The 26,247-nt window shown below is 42.3% G+C and overlaps 1 protein-coding gene across 1 annotated transcript in view; it reads right to left on the bottom strand.

The window, feature by feature from the left end:
* The window catches only part of ADGRF5 (adhesion G protein-coupled receptor F5), a 97,901-nt gene that overhangs the window by 3,740 nt on the left and 67,914 nt on the right, over positions 1-26,247 (bottom strand). The window contains exons 9-17 of the mRNA XM_058553946.1: positions 23,464-23,685; positions 22,025-22,228; positions 14,991-15,161; positions 12,666-12,875; positions 10,180-10,392; positions 8,238-8,393; positions 6,174-6,382; positions 4,034-4,213; positions 834-2,228 (exon numbers count right to left, since the gene is read on the bottom strand). Of these exons, the coding sequence (XP_058409929.1) occupies positions 834-2,228; positions 4,034-4,213; positions 6,174-6,382; positions 8,238-8,393; positions 10,180-10,392; positions 12,666-12,875; positions 14,991-15,161; positions 22,025-22,228; positions 23,464-23,685 (2,960 nt within the window). The remainder of the gene's footprint in view (positions 1-833; positions 2,229-4,033; positions 4,214-6,173; positions 6,383-8,237; positions 8,394-10,179; positions 10,393-12,665; positions 12,876-14,990; positions 15,162-22,024; positions 22,229-23,463; positions 23,686-26,247) is intronic.

Raw genomic sequence — 26,247 nt, 5'->3', positions numbered from 1 at the left:
TTAGGATTTGAGTGGTTTTGGCATGAACATCCAAGGAGGCAATGTCTCTACTTCCAGATGCCCTGCCCCTTCACCAGCTCATGGGGGCCTATGCTTACCACCCCTCCACTGGGTGAATCAGAACTAAGCATTCCCTTCCTTGTGTTCCAAAGGCTTGTTGTCTTCACCTCCGCTAAAGCCATTCTAACAATTTGGCTTGTATCATAATGAGTTGAGAGGGAAAAAGGTATTTTTTTGTTTTAGTATAATGGAGTAGAATGTCTACCTTACATAGAGCACACATTCTTTAGCAAGCTTTTCCAGAGAACACACTACGTGGCACACAGCATTCATTTTATTCACCAGATGCTTATTGAGCACCTACTCTGTCTTTTTAGGTGCTAGGGATACAGTGATAAATAGGACAGATGCTATCTCTGACCTGGCAAAGACAGAGCTCATTGAATGCTTATGGAAATTAACTGGAAAAATTATTTGGCTTAATAGTGGTATTGTCATTTAGGAGATAATCGACGACATTAATATAGTCTTGGATAAATAGCAAAATCTAGTGCAGGGAAAGGACTTTCCTGCTATTTGTATATTCAGGGCATTTAGAAGAGAGTCACATATGCAACTAAATTATAATGCAGGTGATAAGAGGTATGAGGTTCCATGGGAACAAAGGAATGTGTCCTTTCTATTTCATTGAGTTCTTGTCATTAACAGTCTTTAGGGCCAGGGCCTCCTCTGGATTAAAATCCTTCCCCATTCCTACTCTTGTTTGTGTTTCTATCATTAATTTGTCCCATCAGCCTAGTCATTTCCTAAGAGTCCTGCACTGCAGAACTTACCTGGAAAGCATTGAGGAGGGTAAATACGATATGGAACACAGCATTGCTCCCCGGGAACACAGTGGCAAGACCAAAACCCCAGGTGAGCCCCAAGAGTGGTGTCAGGACCCCAATGCTCTTGCTGATCTGAAAGATGCTGCTTTTCTCCTGCTTGCTTGGCTTGTCTCCAATGGAAGGTCTCAGGATCTTGGTGATGACCACCACCGTGATGGTCACGTTCACCACCACGATGATTAGTGCTGGGATGATAAAGGCCAGCAGGGCCTTGGTATCCTCCCAGTTGAGCCAACACGCATTCTTCCTCATGTAGACTTCCTGGGGCTGGGTGGCCCCCAACGTGATGACTGAGATGACAAGAGGGCAGCCATAGCCAAGAGAAAATGCAATAGCCTTCTGAATGGACTTGCTTGTGTCACGGAGGATGAAAACCAGGCGGTAGAAGAGCATAAGACCCAGAGTCAGCATCCAGAAGAAGACACTGAGGTAGAAGAAGTGGATGAAGAAGGTGGTGGCCACACAGGCCGTCTCATTGAGTAGGTAGTGATGGTCATCAATGGTGGCGGCCACAATGAACCAGATGTCGGCAACCAGAAGGGAAGCAGAAATGTTCACAATGCAGATGTGACGCATATAGGAAGTCCGATTCTTGGTCACTGATTTCCACACCACGGCTTCCACAACCAGACAGGCCGCTAAGCTCAAGATGGAGAAGCACAGCCCAATGTAGGAAATGATATCCAGTAGTATTTTCAGGAGAGAGTCAGGGTCTGGGGAGTCAGGGGACATGAGGATGGAGAATGATGTTAGATGGTCACAGCTGCAGGAGACAGTGTCTTCATTGACTTCTTTAACATAGCACCCACTGCTGTCCCACCCCCCTGTATGGTTGGCGAGGTTGAAGTTCCAGAAGACACATTGTGGTATCCCGCCTAAAGGGTTGTTGTTCTTAAAAGTCATTGAAATCCTGAATGGCATGGTTATATTGTGGCTGACAGTGGTTGTCATCACTAAGCTGTTTATAAAATTCTTTGCCTCAACATCCTGGGCAATAATGGCTTTGAGAGTTGGGAAAGCCACAGTGACAATAGATGAATCTGGCTGCAGGTTTTCCAGCTGGCACTCATCAATGGCCACATTGCCCCAGAGGTCAGAGTCTAAGAAAACAAAGCTCTGTTTGTAGGGTTTTGGGTCGCCAGATTTTATTACCATGCTCTTCATCTGTACGTTAGTTTGGGAGATGGACAAAAAGGTGCTATCTTCTGACCGTAATGCTCGGGAAAATCTTTCCACTGAATCCAGTAGCTGTGAGCTCTGATTGGTCTGTTGTTGTTGTAACACCTTCCAGGTACTCAAGATGGACTTGCTGAGGATGGCGTTAACCGTAGAGAGAACATGCTGTAATTGACATGGCATGGGATCAAACCAACCAAATTCTTTCAATCATGCAAGAGAAAAAAAATAACATCTCCCTGGAAACTGGTAAAGTGGGTACAGGTAAGAGGAAAAGAAGAGAAAAATGAGGCATCACAGGCTATGGAGATCTGTGATACACCTTCTTATGGCAGGGAGTTAGCAGAGACTAGACCTCAAGGCTGTGAGACTTTGTTAAACATTTAGCAACAGTGACAGTGAGAACCACCACCCTCTCCCCCACGACCCACTAAGGCCAAGTCAGCAGGCTGGCAGAGAGATTTATTAATTGTTTTATTTTATTTTAAATCTCAAGCCTACAAAGGCTTTTTGGTGGGTGATATTTCATCAGCATGGGTGAGGTAGTCTCAGAAGACCCTCTCAAATGCTGAGCATCAAATGAGCAATTGAGGGTTGTCAAATGCATCTTTGTTTTTTGCTAAACATATTGATTCTCTCTCCCATAAACTTGGGCATATCATTTTCCATTTGTGCCTTCTCTCAATATAATTTCTCTGCCCTTCTTTGCCTTGTTCTGTTCTCTGAAACTATAAGCCCTATAGTTAGTTGAATGGTGGCCCCCAAAACAACATGTCCTAATACCCTAATACCCTGTGAACGTGAACTTATTTGGAGAAAGGATCTTTGTAGATGTAGTTAAGTTAAGGATCTTGAGAGGAAATCATCCTGCATGACTTAGGTGGGCCCTACATCCAATGATAGTATCCTTATAAGAGACAGAAGAGAAGAAGATAAATGCAGAAGAGGAGAAGGCTGTGCGAAGACAAAGTCGGAGATTGGCATGAGGCAGACACAAGCCAAAGAATGCCTGGAGCCAGCAGCAGCTGGAAGAGGCAAGAAAAGATTCTCCCCTAGAGCTTCAGAGGGAACAATGCCCTGCAGATACCTTGATTTCAGATGTCTAGCTTCAAGAACTGTGAGAGAATAAGTTTCTGCCATTGTAAGCTATCCAGTTTGTGGCAATTTGTTATGGCAGCCCTAGGAAACTTATATAACTTTTTTGGACTCTTGTTTCCCAAGCTGCTTGCCAGTTGGCATCTGGTTGGGTTTGGCTAATGGGAAGCTTTAGCAGGAGATGGGTGGAGAGGGAAGAAAGAAGATGAAATATATTTTTCCTACTATCCCCTGCACCCCCATTCCCATTCTCCTCAGCACATCTTTGGCAATAGCTATGTCCTTCAAGACTGTAGCTCCTGCTGAGCAACCCCTCCTCCACGGGTCCAGCTCTCACTGGCTGTGAGTGCACTATTTCCTCTCCTTTCTCCTTTAGTCCTTGGGGTAGTTATGGCTCCTAGATGTTGCTGGTCTCGGGATGACTCACCACCTTTTTTTTTTAACCCTAGATTTACCTCTGTAAATATCCCTTCATTGAAGTCTCTTCATCTGAATTCTTGTCGGTGAATCCCCTTTCCTCCTAGAATCCTGTTTGCTTCCAAGTTCAGGTGTAGTGCTAGACCATTGAGAATCCTACCTTGTACCTATTCTGAAAACCTTTAATTCCTAGTTTTCCTAGAAAGCAGATAAGAATTCCTTCTTTTTTAATGAACAAACTAAAGCAGAGATTCACTAAAGAAATCTTCTTAAGGTCCCCAAATGAATACCGGAAACACTCCCTGATGTCCTAGAAGCCATAGGTGGAGAACATGTTACATGACTCTGGAAAAGACAGAGAAGAAGCCACAACAGGGAGGAGATATGTTTCTTGACCACAAGTCCTGAGGGGTGAAAAGATGAGATCCAAAACTCCTCCAAGGCTTAAACCAACTCACCGTCATCATTTCTGAATTCACTTGGGTTGGAACTGTTGAAAGCAAATCAAGGATGTTAATGGTGGCTCCCAGGCTCCCAGGAAATGAGCTGACTTCATTTTCCACCTTGCCTGTGCTAATAGAAAGATCCTTTAGGTATGTAGGGAGCTTCTCGTCCTGAGTGGGGCTCTTGATCAAAGCCTAGTAAAACAAAAGCCAACACAAAAAGACAAACAAAACAACTTGCCAATCAGTCCAATGATCAAATCCTGCTGATCCATCCATGACAAAATCTCTCATATCTATAGTTTCCTTTTTCCTTCATTCCCATAAGTATATCCCATAAGATAACTTACTTATCTCTTAAACTATCTGTGTGTGCTCTTCAGAACAGAATATTACATAAGAAGGGAAACAGTAAAACAGATGTCAACCTGATGACTAGTTGGAAAAAAAAAGAGAAAGTAGATGTGATTGCTGGAGAACTAGATTAAAGTTGAGTAGAATTGTCACTTGGATAGTCAATGGAAGCATATTTGCTACTCTTTGCTTTTTCTTATCACTTATTTTGCTGATCATTAGGGTGACCATCCCAATTTTCCTGGGACAGTTCTGGTGTATATCTGCTGTCCCAATGTAATTAGATAGTGCCCTCTTTTATTTTCAAAAAGTGTCCTAGTTTGGATGATAAATTATATGGTCACACTATCTAAAAGATCACACCTGTATTTTCTAATTATCTATCTTCTACTTATAATCAAAGAATGAACTCAAATTCTGTCTTCTCCATGAAGAACTCTGATGAGTGTTCCAACCCAGAGGAGTTTCTTCCTCTGAATGCATAAGTATTTGTTTTATTTAACACATGTCATATTTGTGACATCTTTCCTAGTGTCATCTTGTGTTTTAATTTTGATATCGCTCCACTTAAATGATAAGCTCCTTAATGACATGAACAATGTGTTGTTTTTCTTTATATCCTTCTCATATCGCATAATGCCTAACATAACACAAATCATTTGACTTGGCACATAGTAGGTGTTCAATAATATATGTTGAATGGATAAGTCAAATGGAGCGTGATAGGCCAGCATGCCCCTTTTCTATTGAAAATGTATTTGGGTATCTAGAATCAAGACCAGGGCCCAAAGTTGAGTTAAAATTAGTATAATTTCTATCTTTCTCAGTTAGGATGATTTATATCCCCAGTGCTTCATCAATCAAGGTCTAACTCAGATGCCAAGTTTTTCTAGCAGAACTTCCTGATTATCCTAGCCAAAATTAGTATGTACAACATCTGTATTCTCTATCAAATCAGCGGTCAAGTTCTGATTTGGCCTCTTTACTCGGATAGCACTTATAATAATGCTTTGCACATATAGGTATTTTAATGAATTTGGTGTAAGACAAGAGGACAGACAGAAGATAATTAGATAAAACACAAATCAATATCACCCCTTCCCCTTAGCTCTTCTTCCAAGGGTGAGAGGATTTGGAACCAGTTGTCTGAAGATGTCACCATTGGCTATAACCCCACTAGTTGCCTCCTTAGTGTTTATTTATTGTAACTCATGGAATTTAGGAGTCTTTAACTGTCAACAACTTAGGTATGAGGTGACATTTATTCATTTTGTTGGAAAGAAAGGAATTTTCCCCTACCACATGAAAGTAACCTCTGTGCTAGGTAAGAGAGGCAGGCTAGTCCCTTCTTTTATAACTATAGGCCACCTCTAAGGATTGAGGAAATCTCAAACCTGTAAAAACATAAAGCCCCACTATTTTTATTTTCCACCGATGAACCTTATTTTTTATATTGCTTTTCATTCTGAAAAGATTAGAGCTATTTTTCTGATATCAAAATCATTCAAAGGAGAGCGGATAGAGAGGATAGTACTACCTATACCTTGGAGCTAACGGAAACAAGATACTGAGATGACAAGGTGAGGGTACACAGCTGTTCCTAGAGCAGAACACATATTTTTTTGCCTCCATATTGACATTTAAGCAAATTTTTAAGCATTTCTAGGGTTGCATCTTCTTTGGAAACAAAGTTGTTTTGAGAGCAACACAAACCAACCCAAGGCCCATTTTCCTAAGTGCTGAGATACACAAGCTAGACAGATCTCCCCACGAAGAGCTCAGTCAGAGGTCTCAGGATCACCTTGGCCAGCTGGAGCAGACCATTTATTGTGGCAGAGATGCAGTTGTTTCTCTTCACCTTCCACTGGGAGCCTACACATTCATAAGTTATGATTCCACCAGCGGGACCTCCAGGGCTGCTGGGAACGTCCGAGAACTGACACAGCTTCTGGATGACTCGCCCAGGCTCCCCAGCACCTATTATGGGATCCTGGCATGTGATGTTCTCCTCTGCATTGGAAACATGGGAATAAAAGGGACAATTGAAAGGAGGAGAAAACATAGTGGAAACAGGGTCAAGCCAGGTGGAATTTTGATGTTTGAATTGATCTTTCTCTTCACTTCCAGTGAGATTTTCAGTTACCCAATTTCTTTATTTTGCTCCTGATTTCTCAAAGCCCCAGTGCTTTCCACACAAATCTGACTTTAATCTGCACTTGCTTTTCCTAACAGAATTTATGTCCTCTATGCCTCATTCCCACCTCCAATCCCCAGGAATCATCTCTCTGCTGCCTGCAAAATCGAAGCCATGGAAAATAATGAGAACTTAAAGTGCACTCAGCCAGATAAGAGATATTCAGTTTACTAGGATTTGTAGGGATATAATGCCTTCACCCAAAGGATTCTCATCCTGGCGTATTAGAATCACCTGGGGAGCTTGGAAAACACCAATGTCCGGGCTCACTCCAGCCGAGGTAAATCAGAACCTCTTGGGCTGGGATTTGGGCATCAGTAGTTTTTTAAGCTTCCGCAGTGATTCCAGTGTGCAGCCAAGGTTGAGAAGCCCTGCCTTCATCCAAAGATATAATTAGCAGTAGGAATTCTGGGCACCCACAACCTGAAGATTCTAGGCAATATTTGCAAGGATTTGTTCCTTCTGTTTTCCCTGAAAGATGACTCTATTTCACCTCTACTCTAGAGGAGACTTGAATGGGAAAATGACATCTGTTGCAAAATCTCTAATCTCCAAGGGACACTGACTCTCTGATGTGCAGATCCCTCTCTCACCAACTTTTAAATTTAGCATTAATTGAGTCCTCAGCCATTGTATAAAATCTTAAAATATGTGAGTAATGTTCTACTAGGAAAATGAAATGGAATCAGAGTTGATATGAAGAAAGAGAAGAAGAACAAACATAAAACATGTTGATGCCTGGACTAAAATGGAGGGACAAGGAAGAATTTACCTTAGCTGCCCCCTGGAAGAGGTCTTCTTGATAGCGTCAGTGGACAGTGCTTCAGAGAGAGATAGGGAACTCTAAATTGCATTCTACTTTGGTGTCCAGGGCTTAGTTATCAATACACATGAGAATGACCACAAATCAGTGAACTCAAAGGAGCTGGCTGATAGAGCCATGGACCCTTCAGAGATCAGGGGTCCTATTACAGAGAAGATTTCTGGGAGAGGGGTCACTTATGGTGGAAGCCCAGGACCATCATTTACACACTTGCCCCTCTGTTGTCGTTAAGGAGAGCTCTTTGGCATGGGCTGTTACAGAGATGTCTCAACAAATCATGACCTTTTACCTTGAAAATGTTATGTGGGGGGATATTGGCTCAGTGATGACAAAGGATGGAAAAGACAGTTGCCTAATGTTTAGATCGATTCTTTTCGTGTAGCCCTGTCTCAGGGAAACAATGCTAGTGGGGACACCCTTCCTTTGCTGAAACCTCAGAGGAGTCTCAGCCCCACACAGACACTGTGCACTCTTATCTGCTGGGGGTGGTACACAGCCTCCCAGACTCAGCTGAAATATGGCTTCGTCGGCAAGGCTCCTTGATCACTTCCTCCTCACCCATCAACAGCAGAGTTATGCCAGGCAGCCTCAGCTGGCCGCCCACAACGTCTCTAGTTTAGCACTTACCACATTATACGTGATAACATTTTTTATTGCATCTCTCTCTCCCGTAGGCTCGAGGCCAGGAAACATGGCTTATTTCTTTTCAAATCTCCACATTTACCCCAAGGCCTGCCACATGAAGGTGCTCGACATACATTTATTGGATGGATGAATGAAGGAGTGATTGAAAAAATGAATCCCTGGTCATGATTATAACACTTTAAAGTAATTTAAAATGCTCTCACCAAGAACCAGATTAAGCTTCATAGACTGGCTCCGGACTGAATTATTAGCGGCATTGGTAAAGTGACAAAACACGTCAACAGTTTTTGGACACCGGGAAATTGAGTTTGCCATGAAATCGTATCTGTAGCACACTTGCTTTCCATTAACTTCTTTTGCTAAGATAGAATTGTTGAAAGAATTAAGTCACAACATGAGTATCCAAAGCACAAATTTTGTTAGAAGGATCCAGTATGGGTAAACTTGTCCACACTCTTCCCAGGAATGGGCCACATGCACTTTTAATGTGGTTTTACTTGCTTACCTTTTGCCTCCAGCTCTTAGAAGTAAGTAAGCCCACATTTGCATGGGTGCTAGCCAAAACTTTACCTCCACCATTCATGACTCCAAATCTGTGCCCACACATTTTTCGACAATCAAAATACCTTCTCAGCATCTCTCAAATCTCTCTACCTATCTAAATCCCATCACATCCTGGGCATTTATTCTATCCTGCCTTCCCCACATTGGTTTAGAGTCACCTCCAATAGGGTCTGTCTCCTCCATGAGACCATAAGGTGTTGGAAAGAAAATACCTAGTCTTATTTATCTTTGCATCTCCCAGTGCCTAGCCCAGTATTTGGCATATAGCACTGAACACATGCAAGTTGAACACAGAATGTTGAGATGTTTGAATATTTTAATAACCAGATTGATTCCATGCCCCCTACCATGTAGCCTTCTCCAAACTTTTTATTGGATCCTCGCTGCTCTGAATTTCCACTGTTCTTTAGATCTGTATTACTCATTTTGGATATTTAATGTTATATGCATTATCTTTTATGACATGAGCCCTTCTAGATATTAACATATGTATTCTACTTCTTTTGTATCCTTTCCATTGCCTGCTATGGTGTTTTGCATTGAGCAGGTCCCCAAAAATAGTTCTTGAAAGAATGAATAAGCTTATAAAACCCTCATGAAGATGTCTATGTTTTGAGATTTGGGATTGTGAGCTCATATTTGGTTGACCTTTATCTGTAGGAATCCTGAAGGATCTGGACTGAAGTACATTCTATCAGAGAGGATTTGAATTTTTTTTTCCAAGTGCCATCAGTGCTACCAACAGACCACTTTAAGATAATTTTAAGTTAAGATAATTAACTTTAAGTTAATTATCCTTCAGCTTGAAGTTCCTGGACCACACAGGCAGTATAATTTCAAACCCCAAACCTGAGTGAAGGCAGGACACTTGTAATTCTCAGGGGAAAATTTTGCCCAACCAGAGATGAGGCCAAGCTCTTAACTCTGGCAGATGAATTTTGTTTTCCTAGCCTATTCTTATGTCACCCTTTGAGGGTCCTGACATCATGCTAGTAGGGTGGTGGTGCCTCAGTTACTGCACAGGAAGCAAGGCCTCTCCTTTCATGTCCTTTAGAGCCTTAAATCCCAAGGTTTTGGGTTTCTGATATTGACAAATGCTCTCAGGGATGCCCCAAAGTTAGTCAAAGCATTATCTCTATTTTTCTTTTCCTCTACATTTTTGGCCCTTAGTTATTCCTCTTACTTTCTTACATGCTCAACAGTGCATTTAAAAAGATTTTTGTAGAACATGTGGGATTTTTAGAGCATGCTGATTCATACCATGGAGTGAAGGACTATCAGAACATCTAGTTTACTATGTTGAGGAAGCAGAAAGCCTGTGAAGGTATCTTAATACCATCTTCAACAGTTCCCACTAAGGAGAATGGGCTCCACTCTCACAGACTCTTAAGATTTTGCCACAACCACAAGACACTGGCCACATAGCAAAATAGAAGATAATGAAGTCTCATGGGATTCTTCTCTGTTACATTCCATCTCTGATACAGTCCGTAGTTTCTTGAATTCTATTTTAAGAGTAAATTTTTAGACTTCACATATATGAAATAATATGTCCTAACAATTCATCAGTTGGCCTCTTACCAGCAGGAAAGGATGAAGAATCTATATGGAAAGTTACTCTGTAGTCTTCATCCTCCTCTATGCAGCACTTGAAGTGGTGGGAACCTCTGCGTGACACTATAGCTTCCAAAGGATCAACCATGATGTTTGGCTCTAGAGGCAGCGGGTGAACGATGACGTCTTTGCTCGCAACACTGTATGAATTCTTATATCTAAATATGCAGTAATAGGTTCCTGAGTGGAAGGAGACAAAAATGAGATGGAATGAAATCATCGTTCCAAAAAGGCATTTGCTGGGAAGGTTAAGAAGAGGCTTAGTTTTCCCTCTCAAGCTTGGGCAAGTGCACACCACACCACCTTGGACACTGGAGGAGAAAATGCATGATCGACTCCCCTTCTGGTTCGCTATGTATTTGAAGGACTAACCAACAGCCACCTAAATATTCACTTACTTTCAGATAAAATTAAATGGCTTATCCAAAATCATACAGCTTGTTAGGGGTGGAACTGGGTTTCAAACCAGGTTCCTGATACCTGCCCCAAGGCTCTTTCATTAACCTGGGGAATAAATGGGAATTTTGGTACATGCTGGGATGGAGAGAATTGGAAGAGAGCTGTGAGCCAGCTGGAGCACTGGGGGGGTCCGCATCTCTGAGCGATTAGGCTCTTCCGTGTCCAGGACACCATGGCACCATCAAGGAGTGAAGACAGAGAGGGAGTTAGTTCTTGGGAGAGCTTGACCTATGGACCCTGAGGTTAGATGTCTGACTCTTCTCTATAAAAGTCTAAAGATGAGAGGCTAGCTGACCGTGCTGGAGTGGGAAGAGAACACTTCAGGAGGAATAGCCTACACAGCCAGTGCTTGGGGGGCAGAGTGGGCTGTGGAAAGTACTTGGGCTGAGCATCTTGAAAGGGCCTTTTCCCAGTGGACTTTGCACTAGGGGCCATCAGATGATGAGCTACCATTTGAGCCACTGCCACAGAACAGTAGAGGAAGATTATAATAGCACCTACAGCTAAGGGAGACCCTTCGATTTTGTATATACTACTTCTCTTTGCTCCGTCACTGGAGGAGCCAGAGCAGGAGCTAGCCAGAGGGAACCTAGAACGAGGGCAGAGAAGAAACTCCTTTCCATTCCTGTTGAGAGGCAGGGAAACTTAAATTCAAGATAAAATAAAAGGGTTGTTGATTTAGAGGAGAATAGATTTTTTTTTAGTCCCTGAGTATGGGACCATTAATAGTGTAATGTGACTGGAAAAGCTCCTCCTAAGTCATGGCCCAGTCATAGGAGAGAGCAATAGGACAGAGTAGGTGTGAGTTTGCAACAGGAGAAAAATACTCCCATTTCCTGATTGTATACTACCAAGTCCAAACTATAACTAGTTATTTCTATAAGGTTGCCTAGGCTCTACAGGCAGAAATAAGGAAGACCTGGGACTCACGGGATCTGGACTGATTAACCTGATAGTTAATGAAAGGCTTCAGGTGGAATGAGTAAGATTTGGCCACTGGAGCCAGCCTTAGTTTCCCCCTGGCTCTGCCATTTACCAGACGGATAACCTCAGGTAATTGACTCACCCTCATTGGGCCTCAGGTTCCCCACCTGTAAAATGGCGATAATAATAGCACTATCTTCTAGGTTTATTCTTTTAAGTGAATTAATACACTTAAATACTTAGCACAGTGCCTATCACATAGTAAGGGCTCAACAAATGTCAGCCACTACTGGAGCAGTTTATCAAATTCTCTTTTTATTTTTTTTCCCCCAAATTTGTGTTTCCTCCCAACATGAACAAGGTACAGAGATAAATAGGAAACAAAAATGTTTCTTTCTTTGGAACCAGGCATATAAAAGCTTTACCTAGATTTTTTATAGCACAGTTGGGTGAAACACTCCCAAGAGTCTGGTAAAAGTACTTTTAAGAACAATTCTCTTTTGGGGTTGGCCCAGTGGTGTAGTGGTTAAGTTCGTGCACTCTGCTTTGGTGGCCCAGGGTTTGCAGTTTGGGATCCCAGGCGTGGACATACACACCACTTATCAAGCCATGCTGTGGCAGGCATCCCACATATAAAGTAGAGGAAGATGGTCATGGTTGTTAGCCCAGGGCCAGTCTTCCTCAGCAAAAAAAGAGGAGGATTGGCAATAGATGTTAGCTCAGGGCTAATCTTCCTCACCAAAAAAAAAAAAAAAAAATTCCTTTCTTAACTTCATGGTAGGAGCACAGGCTCTAGAATCAGAGATACTAACTCCAATCCTGACTCTACAACTGCAGTTGTGGAAGCCTGGGTGCATTTGTTATTCTCTCTGAGCCTCAGTTTCCACATCTGTAAAATGAGAATAATGACCTCTTCCCCCAAGGTGCTGATGCCTTAAATGTGACGACACATTTAATGTAAAGTGGCTGGCATAGGTGTATCCCAGGACGGGCCCTCTGGGGATGGTAACTGTTATGGTGTGTTTCCAGGGGTCCAGGCAGCAGAGCAGGGTATCTGGCCTTTCACTCACCCGTCCAGTCCCTGGTCGAGGTCTTCACTATCAGTACCGACTCTGCTCCATCAGGATACCTCCTTGTGGTATAGAACCTTTGGTGTATTTTAATTCCAGAAGAAGTGTTCCAGTACACCTCATCATAGTTACTCACATCACTGATGCACTTTATAGAAAAGTTTTGTCCCTCAGAAACAGAAATTGGTTCCGGGGTTATTGTTAGGTTGGCTGAAAGAAGGCAAACAAAACAGACAAAAGAAAACTGACAACAAGCACAATGTTTAGTCTTTCCGGTGACATCGACACACAAGTGAAATTTAAGATAAAGATAGAAAGCATGGACCGTCCTGACTCTACTTGTGTCAACGCGGGATTGGCACCTTGCTGTTCCTGGGCTTTACCTGTTTCTAGGCTGTTCCTGGTGGTGCTCTGAACTGTACTCATTTCCGTCACATGCCTTAGGAACTCGTGCACTTCCCCTTTGTGGCTGGAATTATCTCCTGATGATCAGCAGGGCAAAAGGTTGCAAACTTAGGGGTGTTGACTTAACCCAAGCTCCCCTCCATCCTCTCCCGTGACACCTCAAGGGAGACCAAATGTCTCTGTTCTTGTGACAATTCCATTCTATACTCTTTTAAAATACCCCTTTAAAAACAATACCACATTTTATTTTAATTCCTCTCTCTCTACTTCTCGGTAAAAAGTGACCCTCTCAAGAACAGGACTCTCTCTTCCGTGTCTTTGCATCCCCAGCACTTAGCAGTGGATCTAGTACACGGTCAGTGCTTACTAAGCAGAAGACTGATTTCTGGAACTACATTTTTAGTAGTGGGATCGTGAAGTTTATTGCCCAAATAATTACATGTGGACTCTCTCAGGCAAACTGGGATGTGTGGGATCCTAACTATAAGTCTCTACATTTACTCCTCTAAGAATCTCCTCATAGATTCATGAGGAATTATTCATCAAAAATGTTAACAAGACCCTTACAAATATAAAAGCTTGTATGACCATTCCACTGTTTTTGCCTCTGAATCTGTCTTTCCACTCCTCTTTGAGCATGTCCTCTAGATAGTTGACATTTCAAAAGGCCACTCGTTTCTGTCTTCCATAGGTGAACAACTTCATGCCTTGAGCCCGCTGATGCTGGCCTGCTATTCCAATCAGTGTAAAATCTTATTCTTAGTCATAATCAAAAGAAATCCGGGCTTTCCATAGTACTCTTTAGAAGTAGAGCCAAATGTTCAGAATTCTGAAGCCAAGCAAGCATGGATTAACGCGTCCCTCGCATGCCCCTCACTGTGTTGGGATCTTGAGATGCCTTTTTAAGGTTTAGCGGAAAGAGTAGAAAGGCTCATGGAATCATGAATTTGGTTCTCTTGCTTCTCAGTTGAGGTCCAAACTACCAGACCAGTGGTTTTCAGCAAAGGCTAAATATGACCCTAAAGACACCCAAAAGCTCACATAATCAGTACAACTCGCAGAGTTAAAACTTGCGGTGGACGACTGCTCTCGCTATAGGAAACCACAAATTGCTCAAAAAACCCGCCAACTCTTCTACAGCAACAATATTTTCAGATAAACCTGATCTAGCTCTTTGTAAAAATGCTAAGTCATGGTTACAGAAAACCAGTCCTTTCTCCAAGTTGTTCAGAGGGGGGTCTGATGATTTATTTAAATAGTTCCTTTTTGTAAGATGAGTGAAAAAACAAGTTTGCCCCATTTTTGCAGGTGGGGATGAAGTTATAAATGCTTTATTATGTGAGGAGAAGAAATGATACTTTTAAGAAGCCTACTGAAGCTGAATTAATTGAAATATAAAAAACACTTGTTACAACCATAAAATAAGCACAAAGTTTCAGATTATTAAAGGTTTCTGCAGCATTCTCTCCAGAATAGGTGAAACGGGAGAGGTGGAAGGACAGAGGGAGGAGAAGGGTGGTGGGGAATGAGCCAGGCTATTGGAATTCAAGGGAAGGAGAACGAGATTATGGGAGGAAAAAGGGGGAAATTAGGGGTGTTATCCTCATTATAAACTCAATGATCATTTAGGACTAATCTGAGTGTGAAACTCTACCTCCCAGGCCACTTTCGTGTTACCAGCACAATGCAGGCCCTGGCTTCCCTGCAGCCACTGGTCCCCATTCCTACCCTTCCCAGATTCTAATGACTTCATCTGCATTTAAATGGCAGAAGGGACGATCCTCTTCTGTCTCCCACTGTGGGATCTACCCCAACCACCTACCTGGAAGGCCCTGCTTTATTGCTCATAGATATTCCCAAGTGATCAGCAGCCCTTGGTTTAAGGTGCAAGGCTCTAAATTCTAGTGAACGAGTCCTTACCCACAGAGGTGAAAGTCACTTCTATGTTCTTACTGCCTCTGGCTCCGTGGGCGCTGGTGAACTCACACGTGTAGACGACCTTGGTTCCAGCCGACCCACTTAGACACTGAGTTCCGTTGGCCTGGAGGGTGTACCTGCTGCAGCTGGAGTCCATGTCTGTGTCAGAGTTTTCTGCAATGACATAAGTAGTTCTTCTGCCGTCACAGTTGGCTGACTCTCGGATTTAGCAGCAAAGAGGCCACATCAGTGAAAAAGCGTTATTATTTAAATTCGATTTCTTCTCTTTGAATGGAGAGGCAGGATTGTACAGTGGTTAGGTCTGCAGGCTCAGGAGCCAGGTGGCCTAGCAGCAGATCCCAAACTTTACCCCTTTCTGGCAGGGTGTTGTTGAGAAAGTCACTAAACTACTCTGTGCCTCAGTTTCTCAGTAAAATGGGCATAAATAATAACAGCTATGGCCCAGGACTATAGTCAGGTAAAATGAGTTAATATACGTAAACGCTTAGAACAGCTCCTGGCTGGGACCTGCCCCTAACAAAGACCACTAATGATAGTCGTTTAAGTGTGAAAAATAAAAAAAGAGTTTGGATACGTTTTCAACTGGAAGGAAAAAAGATGCCAGATTGTTTAGACTATTGTTATTGAAAAGAGGAAGAAACAAGACTGGGACATCTGATATCCATCCCATTTGAGAAATCTTTTCGTAACTTATTCTCTCCTTCCTAGTCTATATGTTTTAGTGGAAGCTTCGACTTCATGCTTTTTCAGGTTATCAGCAGTTTACCCTTCAAAACAGCTTCCTTTCCATTCCCAAGATGCCCTCCAAGCCATCTTCACTTCTTGCCTACGGCTCTATAACACCCTCCTGGCGAATTTTTTCTGCTCCAGTCCCTTCACTCTCTCCTCCAACATTGCTTGCTGCCATGTACCCTTAAGACATTCTTCAAACACTGTCAATCTTCCAAAAATTAAAGAAAAAGAATAAACTTCTGATTAGCTCCAATGTAAATGCATCTCTTTCAGCCTTGGCTGGATGATCAATGATATTTGAAATATTTTTATTGATATATAACCAGCTTTTTTCCTCAGTTCCCAAAACGGTTGTTCATAACACCAAACTGGTTTGTATCTTCACCAGCCTTGACTAATTACCTCCTACTTCATGGGCACGAGTGTCCCTACTCATCTCTAAGGCTCACCCCTCCAGTTATTTTTGGAAAGCCCACTTCCTCCAGTGCCTCCAGGACCTTATTCTGTCCTTTATCTTTCCTCTCCCCTGTGTCTTTAATCTTTCCTCACTTCAACCATCAGATATGCTCAAGTCTTCCCTTCCTAAAGTAATCCTTGCCCAATCTAAAAGCTCCCCTAGACACCACCACATTTCTTCCTCTCTTCATACCATGTCGCTTCTGCATTCACCACCTTTAGTCTTTCATTCCCACTTTTCAGCAAACCACTGCAATTTGCCTCTTCTCCCTATACTCCACCTAAGGTGTTCCTTTAAGGCCAACTGAGACTCCTTCTTTTCCACATCCAGTGGCTTCTTCTCATGCTCCCTGGACTGCAGCATCCCATTCTGCACACTTTCCCTGTGACTTGGCTCACTTGATTCCATAGGTCCCTCCTTCTTCTTCTCTCTCTTCATCCTTCTGGGTCTTCCTCCCAGGATCCTCTCCCCGCTGTTCCCTTTTTACATATTGGCGTTCCCCATGATATTGGCCTCCCCAAGCATCCTGATATGGGCTCTTTCCTTACCTTTTTCTCTACTCTCTCGCTGGGCAATCTCATCTACACACATGGCTCCTATTATATCCTGTATTTGGATGACTCCCTACTCTATCTCCAAGAGAAACCTCTTGTTGGAAACTCTAGAAGAAAATTCCCAAGTGCCAATGCGATGTCTTAGGTACCGCCAACTCAACATGTCCAATTAAGAACTCATCTTTCTTCTCTCCAGGCAAAATATGCACATCTTCTAATGTTTCTTCTCTTTGCTATTGGCAGTTCACAAAATTAAGAATCTTTAAGTCATCTTTAATTACTTGCATTTCCTCACATTCCACTTCCACTCAGTTGTAAAATCTTTTAGATTGCACCTTTGAAACATCTCACAACTGTCTTATCCACTCCAACCTGTGGTTACCTGCCTGGGTCCCGTTATCTATTATCTGCCAATTGCATACTCTTGAAACTGAATCTCTATTTTCAGCTAATTGCCCCTTCAATCTATTGGCTACACAACCTTAAAATTTATTTTTATTTTCTAAAATTTATTTTTCTAAAGTTCAGCCCTGATCATTTCACTTCTCTCCTTTAACCTTTAAAATCTTACCATTGCCTACAAAATAAAATAATATCTCCTTAGCGTAGTATATGTATTTGTTCACAGTATGATTTCAATCTGCCTCTGTTCTCTTTATTTCATTCTATATTCCTCTCTTACAGACTAGGTCACGGCCTGGCTCTTCAAAATGCCCGTAGCTTCATGCCTTTATGCCTGGGTTCACATCTAGAATATTCTCCTTCCCTCTTCCTCCTGTTGACTCTTACTCATCCTTCAAGGCCCAGCTTCCTCATCAAACTAATGTGCAAGACAATGAACTATGTCAGATGGATTATATATGGAGATGTTCAAAAATAATTGTAATGCACAGTAGATAGATTTCATAAGAGAAATAAGTATAATATGGAGATTAAAGAAATAAGTATATTATGGAGATAAATATATTATGGAGGGGTGTTTTAGTTGGGAGACTAGGGAAGATTTCAGAGAAGAAGGAAGATTTGCTCTAGGCCTGGAAAGAAATAGATAGAATGGTGGCTGTGCTGTTCTGGTGTGCAGCTGTGTGTGTGTGTGTGAACCAGTACTCCTTGGAGAACTTGGCCTTCCATTAAGCTGCTTCAGGAGCTGGGGCTGGGTGGGGGAGTGGGAGAGTGATAAGCTATGTGGGCTGTAAGCCCCCCACGCTTTTTACAACTCAAGTGGCTCCATTCTGGTGTGCTTTACCCATCAGATGTGTGGTTCTCAACCAAGGGTGATTTGGCCACCCTGGGGGGCATTTGGCAATATTCAGAGACAGTTTTGATTGTTACTACCAGGGGTGCTGCTGGCATCTAGTGAGTAGAGGCCAAAGATGTTGATAAACACCTTGCAATGCACAGGACAGCTAGCCTCAGCAAAGAATTATCAGGCCCCAAATGTCACTAGCGCCAAGGTTGAGAAATCTTGCATTGGACAACCACATAAGACTTTTCTTGAAGAAAGGATTGTACGGTTAAATCAGAAAACCATTGGTGTACACGGAAGCACAGAAGCAGCAGTGTGCTAGTCACGGTTGCGGAAAGCTAAGTAGCCCTGTTAGGCTGAAACACACAGGAAAAGAGTGGAGATGAGGCTCCAAGGAGATAGTGAACTCTGAAAACAAAAGCAAGACCTCTGAATCAGCAGCATTCACGTTGTCCTTCACACAACACCCCTGCGGCTGTGCAACTCGGGGTCCAGCACGGAAGGTACTGAATGCAGCTAATTAAGTTGGTGCTCTGCTTTCTGGAGAAGAGATGGGAGGCAATTACAAGTTTGCTGCTCAAGGTTAGATAATATCCAATGAAGATTCCCCACCACACTGAGGATAAGTGAGGGAATGGTTTTTAAGGCTATCGTCAGAAAATAGTTATTGTGGCAAATTCAATGTAGTCAACTTGGTTTTAAATGTTTACATTTATTATCTTGGTTTTTCTCCCTCTAAAAGTCTTGTAAAATAGGTGCCATTATCACTATTCAACAGATGAAGGTCTGGAGGTCAGTGAGGTGACTCGACTTGCTCTGCACCAGGAAGAGGGCACGTGGCAGAGCTGGGATTACAGCTTTTCAGGACTAGGTACTGTCTTACTGGAAAACATGGTTTGTAAGGCTAATTTTTCCAGGGCAGAAGACTTAGCACAAGTTCTTTCCTTTTCTTTTTCTTTTTTTAAATCTAATTTTGTGGGCATTCCTACAAGTAGAGGACCGCTATTTAAAATGGGCTTTGTCTATGGCACTGTCAGGAACACAGAGAAGGACATGGAGGAGGAGGAGAGAGTGGTGGGTGACGAGGTGGAGCCCTTTGCCACGATTGGGGAGACCCCGGGCAGCTCACATAAAGGCTCAGTTTCCCCATGTGTAAAATGAGGGATTGGACAAAATCCATGGTTCTCGCTCCCTCCTGCCCAATAAAATCACTTGTGAAATTTAAGAAAACATGCCACTGCCCAGAGCCCAAATTCATAGACTGACTTAGTTGCTCTAGAGTGGAGCCCTGACAGCTGGTCTTTTAAAAGAACAACGGAGGTGACCCCCATGTGCAGCCATGATGGAGGACGGTGCCTCTAACAATGCTACTTCTAGTTGCTTCTCTACTTAGGGCTCACCTCAGTCTCTGAGGCAGGCCTACTTCTGGTGGTGCTTTATAAAGTGACTCGAAAGCCACAAGACTGATTTTTACTCAATAAAGAAAAAAAGCCAGTGTCACTTTTTTATCTCTTACTGATGCCCTGTTTGGCTGCAAAAATAACATTTCAGGCGGCACACAAGCACACGCAATAACACGTGGTCAAAAACGTAAGCGGGGCCGTTGGGAAGAAAAGACACAAGAAGGGAGATTGTGGCGTTTGAGGCTGTTCCCCGTCACCAGTCACTCGGCGTGCTGTTCCATGTTGTCATATGCCTTCACAGCCAGCCGAGAGGGGGCTGACACCCTCTTGTAAAGACTCAATTGTTTTGTGAATACTCTGCACGACGATAGGCCAAGGGAGTATGGTAGGCAGGGCGAAGAAGAAATTCATGAACTCATTTGGGGACTGTTCTAACAAAGCGGGAATTAAGGCTCCATTATTTTTTATCATCACACCACATAAGAGGAGCTATGGTGAGACTACAAACTCTATTGCCCTAAATTCCCCCAAGCGGTCAATACGTCCCTAAACAGGCAGAGTAGTACTAGATACGGGCAAAGTAGAAGCGGCACTAATGATAATAACTATTAGTACCTCTACGCTTACTACTACTAAGATATAATATTAATACTATTACTTCTGCTGCTATTAACATTTATATCATTAGTCGGTGCCCGATGATTTGAAAAGCCCCAGAAAGCTCTCTATATTCCAAAAAGACCACCTTCTTAAAGCTGGAAATTCTTTCATTGCTGATTACCTCCTTGCTGTCTTATCCCTTGCCAGAAGTGTTTTCAAAATGAAATGCAACTTTTTCTGAGAAGAGGTAATATATTCACTTCCAAACCCTTTGGGGTGAATTATTTAGCTAGATTGCTTTCTCCTGACCTGAAAAAGTGGGTGCTAAGAGAACTTGTGGGATTTGGAGAAAGATTGCTGCAGAGACGGGCCAGCAAGGGAGGAGGAAGAGGGCAGAGTGCCGAGAGCAGAGGCTAAATTCATCAGAAAACTGACCGTGTGGGTCCCCAGGTGGCCAGCCCTGGGGCAGGAAATCCATTGTTCTGCAGTCGCTTCAGCTCACACTGGGCAATAGGAGTGTCTGCAGCAGTCTGGCCACGAGAGGCCCCTGAGCATCTGCACCGCAGACTTCCTGGTTCCTCTGCCAGAGGGCAAGGTTTTTCCCCTCTCCGAGTTGAAAGCCTATAAGTCAGTACCACGGGAACTTTGCAATGTCTTTCCCCCATCTGTCAGTTCTCTCAGGATGCCTACACCTCCTCTTCCTTAAAAATCAGGGAAGTGACTAAATGTACCATCTGTCAACATTTTCAACAGTTACCAAAGGCCTTTCCCATCCTTCGGAGTTCTTTAGAACGGAATGCAAATGCTGCAGGTGAAATGTGCTTTGCAAATGGATGTGCTCGGGAAAAGTTGCATGTACATTAACCATTATTTTATTTTTTTTATAATTTAATATAGTCTGATAGCAAAGACTCTGTAAAGTAAAGCTTTACCACACTAGTGTATTTCATGGGTGGAGTCACATTTTACTTTAATGATGTTTTACTTTAAAGATGAGCACATAATACTGTCATTTCTTAAGGAAGAATTGGATCTTGTTATGCGAGGTTTCTAGGCAGAAGACAGTCTTCTGCTTCAGTACAAACTCTGTCAGATCAGCTGGCTCCCGTGCTGGCTCACCAGGCACGGATAACATAGCCTGGCCAAGACAAACACTGGTCTTGTGAAACAACACCTGAGGTGAGTTCCAACTCTTTCTTTTTTTTCCTATTGTGACAATCTTGGATAAGTCATTTAATACGGACCACAATTTCCTTATTTGCAAATTAGAGGTAAAAATGCCAGCTTCAAACTTGTAGTCAAGTTTAAATGTGACTAAAAGTGATAACATATTTTTAAAAAAATGGTTAATCATAAACTGTTACACAAAAATGAGTCAGTATTGCTATTTTAGTTTATTATTATTATTATTATCATTCATCAGTATAAACTGAAGGGTGGGGAACTTCAAGTCAGATCTCAGATCTAAAACGGAAGCAAATAGGGTCAGAAATCGAGATGAAACAATTGAGAGACAAACAGGTCTACACAGAGAGATGAAAAAGCAGAGACACAGCATAATATAAAAGAAAGTGTGGATACCAAAGCAGAGAAATGAGAAGGACAGAAACCAAGAGAAGAGACACAGAAATGAGACGCTCTAAGTCAGACCCCAAAACAAAGCCAATGACCTTATCCTTAGCTCTTTGCTGAAGATGGAAAGGAAGGTAGGGAAAGGAAGGAAAGGAAAGGAAGCTTCTGTAGATGGGAGATGCTATGGACCTAAGTCATCAGGTCCCTCCCTCTGGGGTCTTCTCTGCCAGGATCTCATCTACAACCCAAACACGACACTTGTACGTATATATTTTTGAAATTTTGTTCTAGAATGGCTAAGTTGGAGCTGGCATCAAACCTAGTACTTTTTCACAGTCTGAAGCCCGGACAAAAACAGCGTCTGACGCTTCCTCTTTCACCCATCGCATCTCCCATTTTTACTTGGCCAAGAGGCAAAAATCTATTTGCAAAAGAGCATCTACCGTTCTTACCTTGAATGGTTATTTTCCCCTCTTTCTTCCATTCTATTTTACTCCAATTAACATTAATCTCACTGCAGCAGTTCAAAGACACAGGATTGTTGTCACACATGACCTTCATTTCTTCATTTGCCAAAATTTGGATGGAGGTAACATCTATTTTTTTTCTGGCCTCATATTCAAAAATATCGAGTGTCAGTTTGCAAATATATTCACCTGCACAGAATACACAAAAGCATTTATTATTACTACATATATCTATTTCCTTAGAAGAATGAGAGCCTTGTCTCATGTGTCATGACAGTACATCATGAAACACTATTTTCAAAGGCATCCGAGACTTGGTCTAAACAACCTTCAGGGAACATTCAGGAATTGCAGAAGATTAATGCAGATATTTCTGATGCCACCAGGTAAAGAGTAGAGAGATGTTCTAAAGAAATAGCAGAAATCTCAAAGTCTCTGCTAATAAAAGAAAAAAGTGTGGGAAGGGAAGAGGTAGAAAGGAAAAATTGGAAAGCCTTGGAGAATTAGAAGACTATGGATAATTCTGGCATCCTGTTTAACTCTGTGGCAAAATCAGAATCAACAAAGGTGTGCTAGGACCCATATGTCTGGAGCCCAATTTCTCATTCAGAGAAAAAGAGATGCCCCTGTGGACATCTGGGTTACAATGGGGTTATTTTTTCTGTTTTTATTTTTGATGAGGAAGATTCGTTCTGAGCTAACATCTGTTGCCGATCTTCCTCTTTTTTTGCTTGAGGAAGATTAGCCCTGAGCTAACATCTGTGCCAGTCTTCCTTTATTTGGTATGTGGGTCACTGCCATAGCATGGCTAGATGAGTGGTGTAAGTCCGCACCCAGGATCTGAACCCACAAACCTGGACACCAAAGTAGAGCATGCCGGACTTAACAACTATGCCACAGGGCCAGCCTCTACAGGGGGATTATTAAATTCTAGAACGTCAGGTTTAAAACTTATGCTTCCGGGTTGCTGGGGGAGGGGAGTGGGGAGGGGCAGGTGGGAGCGACTACAATGGTGTACAAGCAAATTTGGGAGGGTGACGGATGTGTTCACTATCTTGATTATGGTGATAGTTTCACATGTGTATACATATGTCAAACTTATTAAATTGTACACTTTAAATGTGTAGAGTTTATTATATGTCAATTCTACCTCAACAAAGCTGTTTTAAATTTTTAAAAATTAAAAAAAAAAGTCTGCTTTTTGTCTTGAGTTCCAACGAAGCCTTGGTAAACGTACAAAACTGTATTTGTCTCCAAGGCTGAATTTGCTTAGCTCGTATGTCATGGGATTAATTTTCAATTTTGAAAAGTTGCACCTGGTGACTTCCTTTTGAAGAGGAAAACACTATATACACATTCAATGGTTGGCTTCTTTATGAGCTCTTCCTTCCTTTCCTCACCCCAATTATTGGATGGAAACCCACCTGCGTCACCCTGAGTGATGTTGTAGATAGTGAATTTCGATACTGAGGTCGTGTTGTTGAGCACAGAGGTGTAAATCCAGAATCTGCTGCTGTTCTGGATGTCGGAGCTCCTTTCAACATGGTGCCAGGACACATTGGAGAACAGAACTTCGTTTTCACACACCAGAGTTACTGTATCCCCTTCAAAGATGATTTCTGGTATGACAGAGAACTTAGTTTCATCTGGAAACCCAGAAAAAATGTATTAGGATCCCAAAGCAAATAAGTGTACTTGATGCTACCCCCACAGACTGGACGCCACCACGACGAGGGTTCTCCCGAGGTCTCCACAGCATCTGTGCTGCTGACTAGAAGGAGGCAGCGTGTCCTCCTCGCTCCATCCTTGGGCAGCTGGTATCTGAGGCCCAAAGAGTTACAGCCTGCTGGATACTAGGGACAAGCCTTCCAGTTTGGGGTCTTTGCACACTTAAGAGTTCTTAATGGTAGTAATGAGGATCTCAAAGCTATTTTCAATATTTCAAATAGTCTGGTAGGAAATTGCACATTTGCTTATGAAAAAGCCACACCAGGTAACTTAAACATCAAGTTTCTTTGCTACTGACTCAAATAGTATCAACTGCTTCTTATCAATAACTGATACCTTGTGTTGACTGAATGTTCTGTCCTATGTCTTTGATGAATTAGAAATGGAAAGACAATTTAATTTTTGATAATCATGTCTGGTTGGGAAATAATTTTTTTTAAGATCTAATACCCATGGGCCCTTAAAAGTGAGAGCTGTATAGACACACAGGTCCAGATTTGAATTCTGGTTCTGTGCCATACATAGCTGTGTGGCTCTGGGGACCTTGCTTAGCCTCTCTGAGCCTCAGCTCCCTTCTCCGGAAAATAGGGGCAGTGAGAGATACCTTGGGAGATGACTAAGGGAACAGTAGCTATTATGGTTTTCATAGTAAAATTCTGGAGAACTATGGCTTTACATCCTTTCATAGATAGAAATAAAAACATAGTATTTGCTATTTTTGTACATGTTTTTATGGTTGTCCTTTGCTTACACAACTTTCCCTCTAAGCTGTTTCTTGTGTTATGTCCTTCGTGAGTTCTGTGTGTCAAGGAAATCAGAGGAGCGGGTGAGGAGGCTCTGTGGGGCCTCTTTTGTATGGGGCTCGATGCTCAGGCCAGATCCTCTCCATAGTGTAAACATGGGATAAAACACCATAAGATTACTCCGGGGTGGTATGATGCTCTAGCCAAAAGAACAAGGCATCTAAAAATTTCTTATCACTTTTTTTAGGCTCCTGAGTAAAATAAGATTTAAAAAAATCACATTCATCTATTAGGAAGCAAGGCCATCTGTGAATATTAATGTAATGAACTGACATTGAAGTCACACAAATTTGTGTTACTTACTATGTGTCCTTGAACAAATTATTTACCCTCTCTAAGTTTCCATGTTCTCATCTGTAAAATGGAGATAATAATATCTACCTCACAAGATATATAAAGATGAAATATGTACAACACACTGGGTTAACACAGAAAAGACTCAATAACAGTGTCCCTCTTTTCGTTACTATCGTTGCTAATAACTATGATTAGTAAAACTGCCAGTATCATATAGTTATATGGAATGGATCATAAATATATTGAGAGTGATTAAAGAAAAGGGTATACTGGTTAAGGGACCCTGCTGGTTAATCAAACATCACCAGAGGATTAATATATGACAAAATGAATGGAGCTATTCTGAAGATTGCCATGAGCCTTTGTGTTTCATAAAGACAGATTGAAAAATAAGTTCCTGATACCAACTCATTCATGCAGCATTTTTCTTTCTTGTTCTTCTTCTCTCTCTTGTCTTCTAAATATAATTATAATTTTTTAAAAACACCTAGTCACTTTACTTTTTTGGATATTTGTATTCTGGGTAAACACCACCACCACCACGGAGAGCAGGATGGTGTCTGCTTTCCCTGTGGAATTGCACATGACAAGTCCATGCTTATTGTTCTAAGGCTGTGCATATCACAGATCACATTCTGGTCTTCGAAGGAGGGCAGAGATGGATGTAAAAGGGTGTGTTGGGTGCCATTCACAACAACTTTATTGCTCTTTGGAAGAATAACCCGCAGATACTAAAGCCCCTTTGTGAACTGTACTGTCAGCAGTGTTTCTGGACTGACAGTCACCCACCCATCAGGAGAACGGCTGGACACTTATTCATTTCAGTGGCTGACTATCCTCAGCACAACTGAAATTTCTGGGGAAGAGTAATCATAACTGAAGCTCACCTATGCTAAAGCCTGCTATTCTCCTATGCCCTCTGAACCATAAATAAAAAGAATTTTTTGGGGCAATGCGTCTGCTGGTTGGTGGGGTGGCATTGGGTCGGGGAGCAGTGGTCTTGCTGGGATTGCTTCTGTGTGAGTCCAAACTCAGGCCACTTGTTCCTCTTCCTTTAATGTTCTGGTTTTCATCCATGTTGTTGCTGCCTCATCTATTCTGAATTTTTACTTTGCTATTTTATCTTGCTTATGTTGAAGCACTTTCTTACCATTGTGTATATCTCTTCCAATATTTTATTTTTAAAAATGAGCTGATGTCTAAAAATACCAGCAGAGAATGTCAAGAGAAAGAATATAAACCTATTGTCAGGATGGCCTCGCTCCTGAGAAGGGGCGCCCTTTCTCCTGGTTGTGCCTGCAACAGTCTGCTCAGTGCCTCCCCAACCGTGGACCATGTTGCTCCAAAGAGGAATTGCCTTCACGCCAGAACTGTGGACCT

This window comes from Diceros bicornis, chromosome 14 (assembly GCF_020826845.1).
Source record: "Diceros bicornis minor isolate mBicDic1 chromosome 14, mDicBic1.mat.cur, whole genome shotgun sequence".
Taxonomy (NCBI): Eukaryota; Metazoa; Chordata; class Mammalia; order Perissodactyla; family Rhinocerotidae; genus Diceros; species Diceros bicornis.
The sequence above is the reverse complement of the archived record's forward strand: the minus strand, read 5'-3'. Positions and strand labels throughout refer to the sequence as shown.